The sequence below is a fragment of the Lissotriton vulgaris genome, chromosome 9, assembly GCF_964263255.1.
Source record: "Lissotriton vulgaris chromosome 9, aLisVul1.2, whole genome shotgun sequence".
NCBI classification, from domain to species: domain Eukaryota; kingdom Metazoa; phylum Chordata; class Amphibia; order Caudata; family Salamandridae; genus Lissotriton; species Lissotriton vulgaris.
In genome coordinates, this window is record NC_141697.1 from 261,839,919 (window position 1) to 261,857,243 (window position 17,325).

The 17,325-nt window shown below is 44.1% G+C and overlaps 1 protein-coding gene across 1 annotated transcript in view; it reads right to left on the minus strand.

Moving 5' to 3' along the window:
* TMED10 (transmembrane p24 trafficking protein 10) overlaps positions 1-17,325 on the minus strand; it is a 73,648-nt gene that overhangs the window by 15,343 nt on the left and 40,980 nt on the right. The window contains exons 2-3 of the mRNA XM_086937512.1: positions 14,550-14,670; positions 7,789-7,862 (exon numbers count right to left, since the gene is read on the minus strand). Of these exons, the coding sequence (XP_086793638.1) occupies positions 7,789-7,862; positions 14,550-14,670 (195 nt within the window). The remainder of the gene's footprint in view (positions 1-7,788; positions 7,863-14,549; positions 14,671-17,325) is intronic.

The following is a 17,325-nucleotide window of genomic DNA, read 5'->3' on the forward strand; positions in this document are numbered from 1 at the left end:
GACTGAATTCTAAAGGACAATGCCATTTATTTTTTTGTTTTAAAAACAAAAACATAAATAAAAATGTCATGAACAATGCCAATAGCTCTAACTTTAACAATACCGAGACCATTGCATTGTAAATGCTTGTTAATTATTCCTACTACTGCACTCCAGGAAGAGTCCAAGAATTGAAGTATCTCACCTCTTTCGAAACCCAGAGTAACTGGGCAAGGAGTAAACATCTATCTGATTCCACTACAGCGAGACAAAAACTACAAGTAGATGAAGGGGACTATAATCCACCCCATTTTCTGAAGAATAAAGGCAAGGGGAGAATTCTGTAAAGCAACTTAACAAGAGTGAGCTTTCCTTTTTAGGCAGATCCATTTGAAATACTGCTTAGGCTCCCAATGTAATTTGAAAGCTAGAAACGGGTTTAACGGGTCTTAACCAGTGTTCCCTGTAGGGCGTGAACAACCTGTCTTTCCCCAGAGCTCGTTTTGTTGTGATTAGAGGTTTTGGGGTGGGGGATGGGGCTGCAGGGTAGTGTGTTTAACTATCAATCGTGGCCTATCAGCAAATACTCGCCGTCACTGATATTTTACTGAACTCTGGATCATTTGATTATGGAACAGGGAGTTTTATATATACAGCCCCATATTGCATCTGAGCCTTGGAATTCACATTTCCAATGTTTTTCTCAAGTCATTTCACATTACTTTTCGGTCTTGGTTTACTTTAACTGTTAATCAGGGATTATTAAAGCAGCTCTAAAACATATTTAAATGTACTTCCGTCATATTGCTTCTCGAATAGTTCATGGGCGCCCGTAATGATTCTTGACTAATAGTTAAAGTAAACAGAGGGAAAGCTCATGCTACAGTTGATTAGACACAGCGAGAGGACCGAGGCACTGCACTGAAGAGGGCAGCTCGGTCAGTCCATGCTGAGAGAGGGCATCTGAGGTCAGTGCACCCAACGGGTGAGTGTTGGATGCTGCAGCTCTCCGTCGTTGGGCAGAAAGAACATTCCGACTGGTGCTAGGGAAACGCTTTTGACGTTTTGCATATTTTCTATACAATAATATTTCTATTTTGTGCCACGTTTACTGTGCAGGGCTATGTTGACACATGCGTTTCTGATAACATAACTACTTCTTAGTAGCCACAATAAACTCTAGGCAGTAGATAGATATCCTGATTCCCATATACAAATAACTAGTCAACCGCAAAATATACCTATGCTTTTGAGCACTCAGAAATGCAAGACTTCCTTTTTCACTTGTGTCCAGCTGCCTTTACTTTTATGTTGCACGGCTACGTTATGCATACTTTTCTTAACTTTTTTGTTTTACTGAGTGACTCAGTCTCTAGACTCTCCACCGCCACAGGGCATGGGGAACCAATAGTAGCCCTGGCAAAAATGTTCAAACTAGCCACTCCCTTCACCTCCTCGTGCAGTCCATCCGTCCGTCCGTCCGTCCATCCATCCATCCATCCATCCATCCATCCATCCATCCATCCATCCAGCTTTCCCTACCTCCCCCTCCTCCTTCCTTACCTCCTTCCATCCATCTCTCCCCTTCTCCCCTCCATCTTTCAACCATCTACCTCTCCCGAAGCCTCCCTGTGCCTGCTGCATTTACCCTCCAAGAGCTGGGGTAAACAGAGGTACCAGGGGCAGCCTCCGAAGGCTCCGGCCCACCGGGGAAATGCCAGGTGAAATAAAAGCCAGTCCGCCCTGCCCCCAGAACTTAATTCATGCAGTGCCATGCAATTATCACTTTTCTTCAACAGTTCCACCTTTCCACCCATTTCACCCTGCACTCCACGCTTTGAAGTGACATTAGGTTTGCACACAACGCTACATAATACGCTCCAGACCAGCTTCCATTATTTAAGTAGCCACAGCTCATTTACACCTCAGTTACAGAGGTAGGGCACGTTTGCAAGATGTAGCAGCTCTAGTAACTTTCCCCACCCATACTGCCTTGAAAGAGGCTATTGGGTGAGTTACTACAGTAAAATTTCACAATGGTTCAACCTTTTGATTCCTATTTTCTCTAACTGGGGAATAGATGCTACTTAACAGGTCACGTTAAAGGGGAGTGCCACTATGTCACAAAACTGCCTTAATACTTTATTATATGCAGAAGTGTTTGTAAAAATACCCCTTTTATGCTTTAGTTGCAAAACAAGTTTAGAGAGGCAAATGCCACCGATTTTGGTAGGTTCACGCTGTATTCAAACAACCTGTACTGTGGATCGTAATGGCGGCCCGGGAATACGCGCCGTTATAACGCATATAAGAGGAACACTGTAATTGAGTTACGAACTACCCGTCCGAATAATTTGCTGAAAGTGGTAGCCGAAGTCGTGTTCACGGAGGCAACTCAGATTGGTAAAAGCTGGAAAACAAGGATAGACTGTGAATCGGAAGAGGCATAAGATTGAACTTTATGATGGTGGAACCTCGAATGCCCTAGTCCTGATGATACCTGAAATTTAGAAAGGCTGAAACGAGTCAACAGTTTGTTGAAGGCACCATTTCAAAATTTTGAATACATAAAATGAACTTAAGAGTACAAGAATAATAGAGGCTAAAGGATTGTACCTCTGATGCTCCAATTTCTTTATGGTGACTTTTTCGTAAGGAATGTCTTTTTGGTTATACGTGATGGAGAGCTTCCTTTTTGTAAAAAGGGCAGAGAAGCCTAAAAAGGCTCAAGGATACTTCTGTTTATTTGTATATTGTATATATGTTTTGTTTGTATATTGTATATATGTAACCAAAAACGCCCAGAAGCTTGAGGCCGCACAGCACTGCAGGTAACAACTCTTTAAACCAAGCAGGCAGCTTAACATCCCCTTGAAGTCCATGGCCTGACGCGCTTCGATGCCGCTGTTTGCATCTCCTCAGAGGCCGTGTAAGCGGAGGGGATTAGTGGATATATATATATATATATATATATATATATATATATATATATATATATAATCACTTTGCGAGAGGATTAGTTTCCGGGATCCATATTCCATTGTCAGGTGGCGTGTTGCATTCGGCCAATCCCACCGCCGAGTTTAGTCAATATCCAAATTTTCTGCTACGATAAGCAAAACACGCTCTCAGAAAGGTACAGCTAGTGGAAGTTTATTCACAAGGTAACGCTACGCGTTTCAGCACAGGGGTGCCTTGATCACACGTGTGATAAAAAAATATATATAAAAGGATGGTTTATTTAATAGAAAATTAAAACCAATCAGCTTAAAAAAAAAAATCTGGATTGCCACTAGTTGAAGCCGCCTAAAGAGGCTCTAGATTTATTTCGAAAAGAATAAACTAAATTAGGAAGAGATAATTAACTATCTTTTTCCTGGAATTATTTGCGCTATTGTTCCTTAGGCATAGTGTTTATTATTTCATGTATTCGCATAACCTGTCATTTTCTTGCTGCACATACCCTTGGGTTGCAGCGCACACAGAGCCTACACTGTAGTGCACAGTGGAAAAAAATTAGAGGGAACATTGGTCTTAACCGGTGTGATTTTTTTAAATTCTGGCACTTATGCCGCACCATTCTTTTAGTTTAGGTTCCAAGTTGTTGGTGATCATACTTACATTAGAGCCCGAGAGCTGAAGGACTTAGCTTATGTGGCATTTGAGGAACTAAGGTAGACGCCTCCATTTGGGCTCTAGGATACTAGCTTTCAAGACATGTGCAGTGGAAAACCACATTTCAAATGGATATAATTAGGGTTTAACACAAACATTTTATTGTACTGGATCACGTCCCACATCTATATACTCTGGTAATAGAAGATCAGTAAGAGGAAGGCGTAGTAACCATATTAAAAATGCATTCTATGAAGTTGTTGGTTTAGTGATGTTGGTGTACACCCATATCTTGGTGCCATATGTTACAGTAATCACAGCCTTAGCATGATAAAACTTTGAGGGCTGGTAAGATAGTTCTGCTCACAAAACGCAACCATAATCTACTGACCACAACCAACCTACGCCTGAGGGAATACTAACCTTTTTTTATTTGATTTTTTGCGCCCAACACTGGTGGACTATCCTTACCACTAGTTAATTAGATTGTCTGAACCTCTCTATCATCACTTGATCTTGAGCTAAATGAATTAAGTGCCAAGAACTTGGTCTTAATTTTCATTATGGTCAAGCCTCTATTGCTGCAAAACTCCATTGTAGTAACTGATAAAAACAAGTGCTGTCTGCAAATAATAAGAGTGTCTAATCTGAACCCTGAGTTTTGGGCATCTGAAAGCTCTTTAGAGATAAGCAGTACATACAGAAGAAAAATAAAGCTCTACCAACACACAGCACTGCGTAGCCCCACTAGGAACAACCCCCCCCCCTTGTGAACCCCATCTAACTTGGAAAACAATGATCAGCATATAGTTACTTGGTAGCTACCTTTGTTTACCTAACTTCAAGCTCAGCATAAAGCTCAATCCTGGGCATGCATCCAAGAAGAAAGTTGTCAAATGAGAGAAGAAGGTTGTTGTTCAATGAGCTCATTTTATTAACATGGCATTGCTCCCAGGGTTTTGGTGTGTAACATCCCGTCTCAACTCATGTTGGCATGGGATAGATCAATTTGAAGAAGTGCAAAGGAAGAGAAAGATCAGAAAAAACACTTATGAGTGATGGCGAAGCCATCCCCTTTTTCCACCCGATGGTCCTGTCCGGAGATGGAGTGATTTGGGGAGACAAGGAAGTCTGCAAGGTGGTGAGGGAAATACTTCAGATAGGTTTCAGTTACAAAAAAAACGCAATATCACGATAAGTCTAGCTATTTAGAATTTGCACATCACATTTTTCACTTATCTTTCGTTTATTATACCACTAAGCTGTGACCCAAGACACAAGACCACCGCCCTGGTCACTCCGGCATGACCTACAGCACTTCTATACAGAATCACGGCAACCACAACACCCTTCCAAACAAGTGCTCCCAATTTGTAGCATGATTGTGCACTAAGGCACCTCACAATGGGGTATGATGTGATATACCAATGCAATACACTACACAAGGAAAGATTTCTGCCACTAGGTGCCTTTATTTGGCAAGGAGCGTGATTGCATTCAGTGGGCGGTCTGTGTGAGGATTATGTTCAGTGAGATTTCTGGATGGGAATAATGAGGGGATTGTGTGCAGACCGGGCACGAGAAAGTGAGGGCTGTGTATGATGTGCCAATATATGAATGATCACGTGGCGGGAGTTGAGAAATTGAGGTTGTGTGGTTAAAAAAAAAAAATGAACTTAAAAGAAAAAAATAAGACTTCAGACCCGCTGAGTACTAAGCAAGGAATAAAGTGCTGAGTTAGCAGTATGCATTAGTGATGTAGTCTTACTCTTTGTAAAGAACACAGCAGCCCAGAATCATGATGCAACTGTATGCTTGCACGTCAGCCTGTCATGTTACACACGCACACAGCTGCTGCATTTTGTACAGTCTTTACCTCAAAGTCGGAAGGAAGGAAAGATGAGAAGGAACTCGTTCACGTCATTGGTGCGTTGAAGGGGTAAATGTGGAGCTTGCACCATTAAAGCGGGTGCTGACAATTTTGAGGATGTGCTACTCCTGGCTGATGCGCCACTGATGAGAACCAGCTAAGAACAGCTATTTAAAGAGAACATCCAAATCACAAGTCAAATCTTAAGACCTTATATCTTGCAACTGTCCTCCATGAAACAATCGAAAAAAGTGAACAAGAGGGTTACGGAGGAGACCTAAAGAATTTATATATAGACTTGCGCAGTTTAGAATTTTCAGTTGGCCCGAGCAATGTGGACTACAGGAACAAAATAGGCAACGATAGCACAAGATGGCCATATTAGGAAAATCTTTATCATCCGCTCTGTTAGTCCACACCTAGCACTGGATCAAACCTTCATTCTTGTCCCTGAAGTGGGCAGTCTGTGGATGCCAATGGAGAGTAGTTTTCACATTCAAGTGCAATTTAAAGCCGTTGTCAAGAGTGCCCAAAGAGTTGAGCAGATTCCCCCTGTCCAAACATGGAACCATAAATGCACATCATCTGGTAATAGCGGAGAATATAGCAGTAGTCACCATGCAAACTAGCAATTTCCTTGGTAAGGAGGGGAGCACACATCTATGATCTTAAGCTCTAGTATGCTCTCTGCCAAGCTACTAATGAGTCACTTGGCAGCAGGTTCTGAGCAGTTATTTTTACACATCTCTGGCATGGTTATTGACGCTCAGTATTAACTCTCACCAGAACACTTATTTCTAGGGTGGTAGTAGGGATCCTGAATGCAGAGCTCTTTGTACTTTATACTGCTCAAAGTACAAAATACCTCTGCACACATCTATTATGAAGTACATGAGAAGGACAACTAAGAAGTACAAAATGAGATATGCATACTGTGTTATTGGCTTTTCAAATGTGAATATTCTACACCGGGGTGGCTTCATGGTGGGTTCTACCGTCCAACAACTTTCCACGTAATCTCATGGCAACCCTTATTTTAGAATCTTTATCTTTAATGTTGTGTTGTAGGGTCTCATTGAAAACATCCCATCACCAAGAAGGGAAAAGTATTGCTTCTTTGATAGGTTATTGAAAAAAAGACTACCTTAAAACAATTGGGTTTGTCATCATTACAGCCCCATTCATTCGCTAATCGTGAAACTTCTAAAAAGGCACTGGATCACTGTCGTTTTACAAAGTAGGAAAACATTACAATATAGACATAATGAATATACAACAAGATGGGGCATTGGCCTGCAAGTTGTGACCTTAAATCTTGGTCAGAAAAATCTTTCATCGTATGGATATGTTGATTGCCACTCAGATGTGGAACTGAAAGACATTACATCACTAAGAAAGGCCCCATATTTCTCCCCTGAGCACTATCAAAAAAGAACCCAATGATGAGGAAGATGATAGTAGGGTCATCACCTCACCCCCGCATTAAACACATTCTCTCACTGCTCTTTTTAATAACCCAGTGCCATGTCTGTTTTGTTCTTGGCCCTCTCAAACTCCTGCAACCCCTTTGCAGACTCTGCTCTTTCCTGCTCTTGGTAGTTTGTGCCACCCATCTCTTGCCTCTGAGGATCCCAACATTTCTTCCTTACAAGATCCAATTGTACTGTTTATAGATTTGGACCTTGCTCCCTGTGCCAGCCATCCATTTATTGGGCCCAATTCCCACAGTGTTCATCCTACTATTTCCTTCCTTCACTGGCATAGAGTTGTCACTAGAATAAGGCTAGTGAACTGAACAGGCACTGAAAAAATACTTTTCGCCTAAACCTATTCAACACTTGTTGGCCATTGCTTGTCCTGCTCTAAAGTGAATAAAAGAAGGAACTTCCTTTTAAGGTGAATTCCCTAGGAGCAGATCTGAAACAGGATCAATAGGTTAGGAGGTTCGCTGACCTCTTACTTATTCGGTGGAGAGTACAAAACTTGAGTGTTTCCCAACTACAGGTGCTCCCTGATCTTAGCTCAGGTTGCGTCTGGGCGTCACAAAACTTAAAGTGAAGTGGAAGGATGAATAATGTAGGGTGCAACACCAACTTCAGAGGAGACGGATGAGGGAAGGTCATGAAGATGAGCGTGAAATCACTTTTGGTCCTGATCTGAGGTAGGCATATTTACTTGCTTTTCAATCTCTCCTCAGCCAGCCATCTATGATGCCCCTACTTTGTCCCTACTCATATTAAAAGAGTCTTTCTGGCCCAATTAAGGGCCATCCCGTATTTGAGTCCCTTCAAGACACCGTTCATTTAGCCTAAGCCCATACCTACCTCTTCATAATTCTTAGCTTCCACTCCGTGCTTCATGTCTAGAATCACAAGCTGGTCCGGCACTCTGCCATGTCCTGTAGGCCAATGAAAAAGATTTACACAATTAGCAAATATCCCAGGAAGTCACTACCCTTGTCCTGTGGCCTCCACCCCAACCCACTGCAAAAGAATGCAGAATACAAGAAGCACCTTTGGGTAGCATCAGAAATACAGCTCTCACCCTTCCTTAAAAGCTCACTCTGAAGTGCTGAAGAGGACTGGCCTATAATCTGACAATTGCTTGATGAATGTTCACGGCTGAAAGTGCCCACAAACAGATTTGCTGGAGGTGAATAGCTAATAATGCCCCACAACTAGAGAAACATCGTTGGTGACTGATTATTAACATACCACAACTGCATATACAATGTGAGTGAATGATTAGTATGGCAAACTGCTGTAAATGCTGGAGGACTGATAACGGATTTAAGGCTGAAGTTCTATAGGTGACTGGCCAACGATGTCTTTTGCAGGAAAGGAACGATAACGGATCTTCCTCTTTCGTCTCTTCCCTGTACTGTATTTATGGCACTGTGGTTTTGAGTAACATGCACTTGTCATCCTCACATCTGGCTGAACGGCCCTTTACTTCCTGTCGGCAAAGCTGCCAATATTCAGTGCTTCCCCCTTTCAAGCGTTCTTCGTTCGGCAAAGCTAAAAATCTTTATTTTAAAAACAAGCATTGGCAAAGTCAATAGGTTCCGCCTGTGGCAGCTCTATTGGCTTGGTCATTTAAAAAAAATGTTTTGCACAGCGGTACAAGCTGCTGTGCTACGTAGCTTAATGTTTAAAAAAAAAAAGAGCCGGATGTGGTCAGATCGTGTCATATCCGTTTTTTAGGTCTCGCCTGTCGATGCGCATGCGCATCGAGCAAGCGAGACTATAGGGGCTCATCCACTCTTTATCTAACTGCAAGGAATCGTGGCGATTCCTTGCAGTGCCCGTGACTTTTAAGGTCAATGCGCATGCGCATTAAGCTTATGCGCATGCGCATTGACCTTAAAAGTCACGGGCGCGTGCACGTCCGTGTTTGTTTACCCTTGCCTACTCTCTCTCTCCCCTCTCCGCCCCCGTTCCGCCCCCTCCCCTTCCCGCCGTGTCGCATTTCTCCTCCCCCCTCCCCTCTCTTCCCTCCGGCTTTTTTTTTTTTTGTTTTGTTTATTTTACCCGCCATGTCTCCGATCCTTTCGCTCTCCTCCCCCCTCCTCCTCTCCTCCCCTGCCTGCAGACAGTCACATTGACCAGGACACCAGAAGATTACGATGTGACTGTGGCAAACATTCAAACAGCAGCACAGGCGGTCCGCCAGCAATCTCCTCGTAGGCTGCACCGCATGGTCCACCGGCGTGTGAGTACTCTGTCAGAGACCGAGGATATGCACCGCAGTAGTTTCCGCGCCTCTCTCACGTGGCCACAGTGTTTGCCACTGTATCAACCGTTTGTGCAATTAGAGGCACGCAGCCCCAGACACTCTCACTCTCTCCGTATGCCGACAGAAGCCAGGCTGCAGCAGTACGCCAATCACCTCTAATGGGCCCTCAGGGCATGCAGCCTCTCGGTACTCTGCCTACCGGTGCCCAGGTAAGCGCTTGTTTTCAGCTCCGGTACCGGCGCCGAGGATATCTGCTCCGCTGTTGAATCCACTATACTCACACGATTTTGGTGCACTCGGCTGGATCGTCCGGCACTCTCCCACGCGGGTCACAGACCCTGACCTGCTCGCTGTCTTGTCTCGCCAGATGAGCACAGGCCGCCGTAACGCTCCACGTTGTTTCGCGCAGCCCAGCAATCTACACGGCTATCAGGGGTGTATAGTGGCTACTCTTTAAGACCGCCAAAACGATGCCAGCAGCGTCTACCCCGTATGCGCCGTTACAGCTCTCCGCAGCTTTGCCCTGGGTAATCCTCGGCTGCGCAGCAATCTAGCGCGGGGGTGTTAGGCGTTCCTCAGCGAGCAGGAAGAAATCATCTGGCAGCACGGGCGCGGAGCCTTCACCACAGCAGCGATCGCGGAGTCACCACAATTGCCCCGCTTCAATTCTCACTCCAGAGCCCTGCAGCCATGAGTCACCGCCATCATGTCAAAACTCACCCTTAAAAATCGAAGCTTGGTCCAAACCATGTACAAAACTGGCAGCACTAATGGTGACCAATGACACACTCCGCACCTTTTAAAAAAAGCCACTGACGTCATTTTTTTATTAGACCTAAATGCCATGTTAAACATCATCACCGGCCACCAAATTCTGCTTCCAAGGTCTCCTCCCCCCTCCTCCTCTCCTAGCACCCCCAGCCCGAGGCAGCTTCCCCTGCACAGACCCGCTCCGCCCCCTCCCCTTCCCGCCGTCTCGCATTTCCCCTGTCGCACTTCTCCTCCCCCCTCCCCTCTCTTCCCTCCAGCTTGTTTTTTGTTTATTTGACCCGCTCCGCCCCCTCCCCTTCCCGCCGTGTCGCATTTCTCCTCCCCCCTCCCCTCTCTTCCCTCCGGCTTTTTTTTTGTTTATTTTACCCGCCGTGTCTCCGATCCTTTCGCTCTCCTCCCCCCTCCCCTCTCTTCCCTCCGGCTGCTCTCCCCCGGCCAGTCCATGGACGAAGAGCCCTCTCACATGCCTCGTCTCTCCACCCCGGGCACGCCAACCATGATAACCTCCTTGTCCACCTTAACTGCTCCATGGCCTTCAGTGAGAGTCCTCTCCTACAGTCACCACCTCCAAATGCCGCTGCTGACCACTTCATAGATTCTCAAACATGCTCAGTCCCCACGCTGTGGTCCCCCATGTCTCCACCCCATGCAGCACTGGTTTCATAAATGCGACTGCTCAGATCCAGCAGCATCGACATACCCCGGTGAGGACTTCCTCTTATGCAGCTAGGGTTCCAACCTCACTCCATTTCAGCAAGAATCCATGTTCCATCCCTGGTCTTGGCTCTTAAAAACTACACGTATCATTTCAAGGCGTGCAGTGCAATTGGTTGAATATCTAAGTAAACCCAGACTACAACTCCCAGAGTGCAATAGGTTTACAGATAAACCACAGAACTGGACATGAAACAAGGTAGTAACTAAATTATCAAATCCCTCCAGCTAGTGCCAACGATCTTGCTCGAATTCTTCGTCCACTTGGTTAGCTCTCAGCAAATTTTCCTTTAAAAATGATGTCCCACCTCACTCACCCTCACTCACCCTCAACCCCTCACCCTCACTCACCCTCAACCCCTCACCCTCACTCACCCTCACCCTCACTCACCCTCAACCCCTCACCTCACTCACCCTCAACCCCTCACCCACCCTCACCCTCACTCACCCTCACTCACCCTCAACCCCTCACTCACCCTCACTCTCACTCACCCTCAACCCCTCACCTCACTCACCCTCAACCCCTCACCCACCCTCAACCCCTCACCCACCCTCAACCCCTCACCCTCACTCACCCTCAACCCCTCACCCTCAACCCCTCACTCACCCTCACTCACCCTCAACCCCTCACCCTCACTCACCCTCACTCACCCTCAACCCCTCACCCTCACTCACCCTCACTCACCCTCAACCTCATGCTAAAGATTTACAAAAAAACCCATAAACAATTCTAAAAGCACTAACTCTAATGCTGCGAGACCTATTGCATTTCTAATGCTTGTTAATTTTACTTTAAGCTATGCAGGTACAAAGAAGTTTAAATTGTTCTTTTTCCTATAACTAATATGCAGTTTATATTCTTGAACAAATGCCAAGTGAAGTTACTAGCGTGCCAAAGTGTAGCTAGCTGGAACACAGAGCATAGACAGACCGGTGTTACGGTCAGAGGTGCTGACTTTGGAACTGGGGAACCAGATTAGAGTCTCGTCACCAGATCAACATCCTGCAATTCTGGGCAAATGAAATAGTCGCCCCTAACCTGAAAAATGATGTGTTCTTCTGCAAAATAACTGGTGCTCATCTAAACCACTCCACGTCCTTCCAGTGGCAATTAGTGATGGGGTGGGGAAGGGGCATGAAGTGACAGGAGCTAGGTGGTGAGAGACAGGCCAGCAACAAAGGGGAAGAAGCATGCAGAAACAGACGTGGGGTGGTGATAGGGGCAGGCAAGCAACAAAATAGAATGTGGACGCTGAACAGTAAAAAAAAAAAGGATATTACAAGTGCAAGACCAGTGGAAGGACACTGGATGCCGAAAACATTACTTGAGCCAGGCTCCACCGCAAGAACAAAGACGCGAAGCCAAGCAGGAAGCTGGAGGAGGCACTGACCAACAGGAAGAAAGGAAACACGAGTAATGTGGGAAACAACAAATAGTAAGTAAAGGTAAGTAATGCCAGGGCTCTAAGCCCCTTTAAGATTAAAGCTATACTGTCTGTGCAGGCATTGGGAAAGGTCAAAATCCACCTAGGACAAGGAGAAATCAGTAAAACATGTACAGTCAGAAGGAACTACACATGCATATTAAGCCAAACAAAATCTATAAAACAGCCCGTTGATACCTGCTAACAAGACTGAGCTATACAAGACTTATGTAAGCAGATCCGTGGGCCAAACAAAATCCACGATAACGGAGAATCTTCATGTGTATGGAGCCAAACACATCTACACGTAAAGCAATGCTAAATCTATAGACAGCGAAGTCAGCACTGTACAAATGTAAAATAGGATGAGCAACCAAAACACGTGAAAAAAAAATGCACCGACTTATAAAGACTAAAGCAATATCTGCAAAAACATGCACACAAGAATGCAAACAAAGCACTCCGGAACACAAAATAAGGCTCAATCTACACAAATACGTTATTTTGAGCAAAGTCTACATTTGGGCAACGTATGCATTTATGCACATACAAATCTATCTCAAAACCAATTAATCTTGTACCTCCTCCTTTCTGAAACAAAAGTCTCTGTACTATTAGTCATTGTAACGTTCTAATGTCCACACACTGTTCCTCCCTATCGCGGTTTCCTATGGTCCTTCATTTCTACCCTTCTCATGCTTATGCTACTAGTCAGTCCTTATCCATTCAGGTTTCTGACGCCTTAGACCCACACTCCCTGATATTTGAACTCGTGCCTTTACAATGCGCCACACAAGTTATGCTCGCATTACTGCTTACGGTCTTTCGCGGCTGAATCGTGCACATGCAGGTAACTTGTCAGATTGTGTTGCACTTACAGCTTCCTAAATAGTCCAGCTCTGCATGTGCATTATTGCCATTTCATGTGTCTGCTGCGACAAACGTGTACACTACATACCAAAGTAATCTAATCTGACTGTATAGCAACATGGAACCTTTGTCCGGGTTTTAGCATTACAGGAGGCAAAACAAAAATCATTCGCCAAGCACCCTTTCTGCAAGGCTGATGCCAGAAGAGACCACTTAAAAGTTCACTTCAAGGTTTAACAAGAAGCTTTCTGGGGAACTTCTCCACTTTTATAGATTTCCCAGCAAGACCAGAGAGAAAAACAAGACAATAAAAGTCAGGGTATAAAATGAAAACACGTTTTTATGGGCTGTTTAATGCAGAAGTGAATGGGGAGGAGAAACAATTGCTTTTTTAACCTACGCATTTATTAAAGATGCGTTTCTGCACAGGCATCTCTAAGAATACTGACAATCTAAGTGGTAAAGTTATTTTCTCACAAAAGTTCCAGTACCCTTTCTTGCGCAATTACGTGCTTTGCATTCTAAAGACCCAGTCTCAACTGTTAAAGCCACTGTGAAGTACGGACTAAAAACACACAGAAGGAGCGTGGTTGTAAGATGTACTGCCTTCAATTTTCTACCGATTGAAATGGGCAAATGAGGATTTTGCTGCACAAGCTTTCACCAGTTATTCAGCTAGTCCTATGAATGAAGGCTCACAAAAATGATCAGAATTAATGTTTCTTATAACGTAAAAATAACAAGCCATGATAACCTTCAGCTCCCTGCACTGCTCACCAAGCATTCGAACAGGCACGGACTCACCCAGCAGGCCTGCCCTACAAGAGAACAACGCAGACAACAAGGGGTGGGACAGAGGGGATGGGAGCAAGCATACAGATAACGGCAGGTGAAGGGGCAAGTGACGGACAACAGGGTGGGAGTGGCTGGGGCAAGAAACATGGAAAACACTCAACACCACGGACAATGGAAGGATGGCAGGTGGTAGCAACAGTACACAAGGGAACCAGCTGAAAAACACTAAGCACTCCATCAGAGATGAACACAAAAAAAAAGAATAGAGCCTAAAAAATTGAGCAGGTGAACGGCAAGTAATGCATCCATGCTCCAGGCGAGGGACAAACCCACGCAGAGGAAGGAAGCCTATGGCAGCTGACCAATAAGCAAGCAAGCAAATGAGTGGCAAACAAGCCAACTCAAAGAGACCGCATATGCCATCTACGAGAGGCCTAAAAAGCAAATCATGTGAACAGCCCTCTGCAGTTTAAAGCACACCTGGCAGGCCCATAACGACTGAGACAAGCCACTTCTGAAATACTAAAGAATGATTGCTCTAAAAAATATACACTTGCCACACAACAAAAATTGTAATCTTTGATGAATAGCATTTCTTACATTTTCCTGCTGCGATATAAAGTATCAAATTAAGGAAAGGAGTGAAAGCTTTCACTTAACTTCTTGGAGATCAGAGTTCCTTAATCTCCCACCCCAGTGCCGTTGACTACATAATACCTTGAAGGTGCCCTTGACCCATTTATGCTGCTCTCAAAGTCAGTAATAGCACTACTTACCAACAGGAAGCTTGCTTTCAAAGCACACCTCAAACATGTCATATTCTTCTGTAGTGAAGGCAAACTTCCCTTTCGAAGCATCCTCCTTGGAGTAGAGGATGTGCCCAGCAGAGTCTGTAATCTGAAATAAAAGATGAAACACTACTTTGAAAAAGAAAGAAATCTTTGCAAACGTAAAGAGCTGTGGGAAGGGGGGCATTGTCCACCATTTCCCTCTTCTCTGTAAATTTCAATTTTACCCAGTGTCAAGTCAGCATAAAGACAAGTGTGCAGTGCATAAAGACTGTCCCATCAAATGCGCTATGTGGCCCACAATGCCCAAGCCTTAGAGCTTGGCTAATGCAACGCATTGAGAATTACAAGCAACACAAACTGCTCAGGAAGCCAGCATTGGCAAAGTTAATAGGCCTTTCCTTTGGGACCTACTGGATTTGCCAATGGTATTTCACCATGTTAAGCATTCCTGATGCTGTGCAGCACGGCTGCATCATTTTGTAGGCACACCTTTACAATAGTCACATTCAGCAGGGAAACTACTTATGGATGATTTGGAGAGGCACTGTATATACTCTGTCTGAATTCCTAACCTGGATTAATTCCCTCATTCCAGATACAAGATTGAATTCCATTGATTTTCTTGACTTGACAATCTGGGAAGTGGATGGCCAGCTGGGTACCAAGCTATTTCAGAAACGGACAGAAAGGAACACACTATTTCAGTGCACCAGTAGTCACCCATGGGTATTTCAGGATTGATAAACTGTTGGTCATTTCCTATGTATTCGTGGGAACATTAAGCGGAGCGCCGTCTATTTTAAGAGAAGAAAATCTTAGTAACTAACTGTTGGCCTATGGTTGCCCAAAATAATTGGCGAAACTATCCATGACAATAGCTTTGTATTCTCCAAATAAACATCTCCTTTCCTTCAAGGCCAAAAAAAGGAGACTACTGTATTGTCTGCGTTACCACATTTTGTAATCGGAGTAATGCCCTAACCGAAAATCCGAAAAAGAATAGGTCTCTTACCTTTGTAGGCCTCACTGACCAGATTCCAAGGTTTTCCTTTCGCAAGGGTAGGACTTAAGGGAGCATTTTGTTCATACCAGCATTTATTCTGAACAGACCTGCACTGACCAAGGCCCCTATTTGGGATTAAATCGCCTAATAGGACATTAGAGGGGTGGAAGTTGTTTTATTTGTAACTACACTGATTGCAAGGAATGTGTTCATGGTAACATCAGACCGACATTAAGGGACTACTATAATTGTAATACGAAAATTGTCATCTATTCTGATGTCCCTGTATTCTGATCTATATAGGCCAAACCACTTCAAAAGTCAACACTGTAGTTTCTCAGTGAATAGGTGCATTTACCTCTTTCCAAAAATATTTTGGGAGACAAATTTACATGATATCCCCTCAACATGTACTTTTTAATTTTGTTGCAATTAGATGGCTTGCTGCTCTCTGTAAATCTTAACAGTCCTGATTATGACCCATAACGAGGCTAGGGTCGAAACGTTAGACATAAAGGGCGAATGGGACCTATAAGAACCACAGATTATCTACTCTGGTTCATTTGCACGTTGTGTAACTCACTATTTGTTTGCCATTTATCATTGTGAATACTCAAGAGCACGGAGCACTTTTTGCAGAACAGTCAAAAGTTTGGATAGTGGTTTGTGTCTCTGCGTTTTACATTTTTCACAATTCCCATCTATTGATGGCTGCAGAATTCTGCAAAAGAACCAATTTCCTATTATAAGGAACAGTTGTTGTTTGTCCAACAGGTGAATGACCAGCAACAGTATAGAAATACAAGCTATTAACTAATAAGGAAGCAAATGAGAGTGAAAGTAGACAATGGCAAGCAATGTGCATACTTCCAGGCCCGCTGTGAAGCTTTTGGTATTATTCACAAAGGGTGTTCGCCTACACACAGCTAAAAGCGGTCAGGTAGCAGAGATCTTAAAAGAGTTCCAGAGCAGATTATTTTCTTGCCAAAGCATGTTGATACTGCAGAAGCTAAATGAACCATAGACGTTCTCTATATGTTAAACAAAAAGCATTACAAAAAGAATTGCACAATGCAGTCATACCGAGAAATGACAATAGACCTTCTCCGTATAGTTCAATCCTAACTCCCTATCAGAGAGGCTCGAAGGAGCACTCAACTAAATCCTATTGGACACAAAATAAAATGGGATTGACCATAGAAGGCTTTAGCATGCCATAAACATTCCAAATTGGTTCAAGCCCTGTCAAAACTCGAAGTTACTGCCTTTATGCGGTGCTACTGTCGAGAGCTGGCACTGAAGTCTTTGGATAACGTCATTAGTTGAATAAACTCAAATCTATGGGGACTTCTATGCACTAGTTTTATTAGACTCCATACATGTCAAAGGCTCCTCCTGAGGAAATGTCAGAGCTTTCTTTCTGCAAAACACACACCTTTGCACAGGGGTGCTCTAAATCGAGTTATTTTTACAAGTTACGGACAGAGAAACTCCAGGAGTTGTAAAAAAGCAAGGGATCAAAAAACTGACGGCATAATGAAACTTTGTTTTATTCTGGTTATATAGCAGTGCCCCTTTGTGATCACTCTGCAGGCACATAAAATCGCACATTCTCATGAGCCTTCTATGCCAGCTTTTTATTTAAAGAATGGGGATGGCCCACTGAACTAAACGTGGTTCAGCGTTGCCGAGGACTCGCTGTACTTTCAGCACCGACACGGAGGAACAGCAGTTTAGCTTTAGCGCCATCAGCGTTTC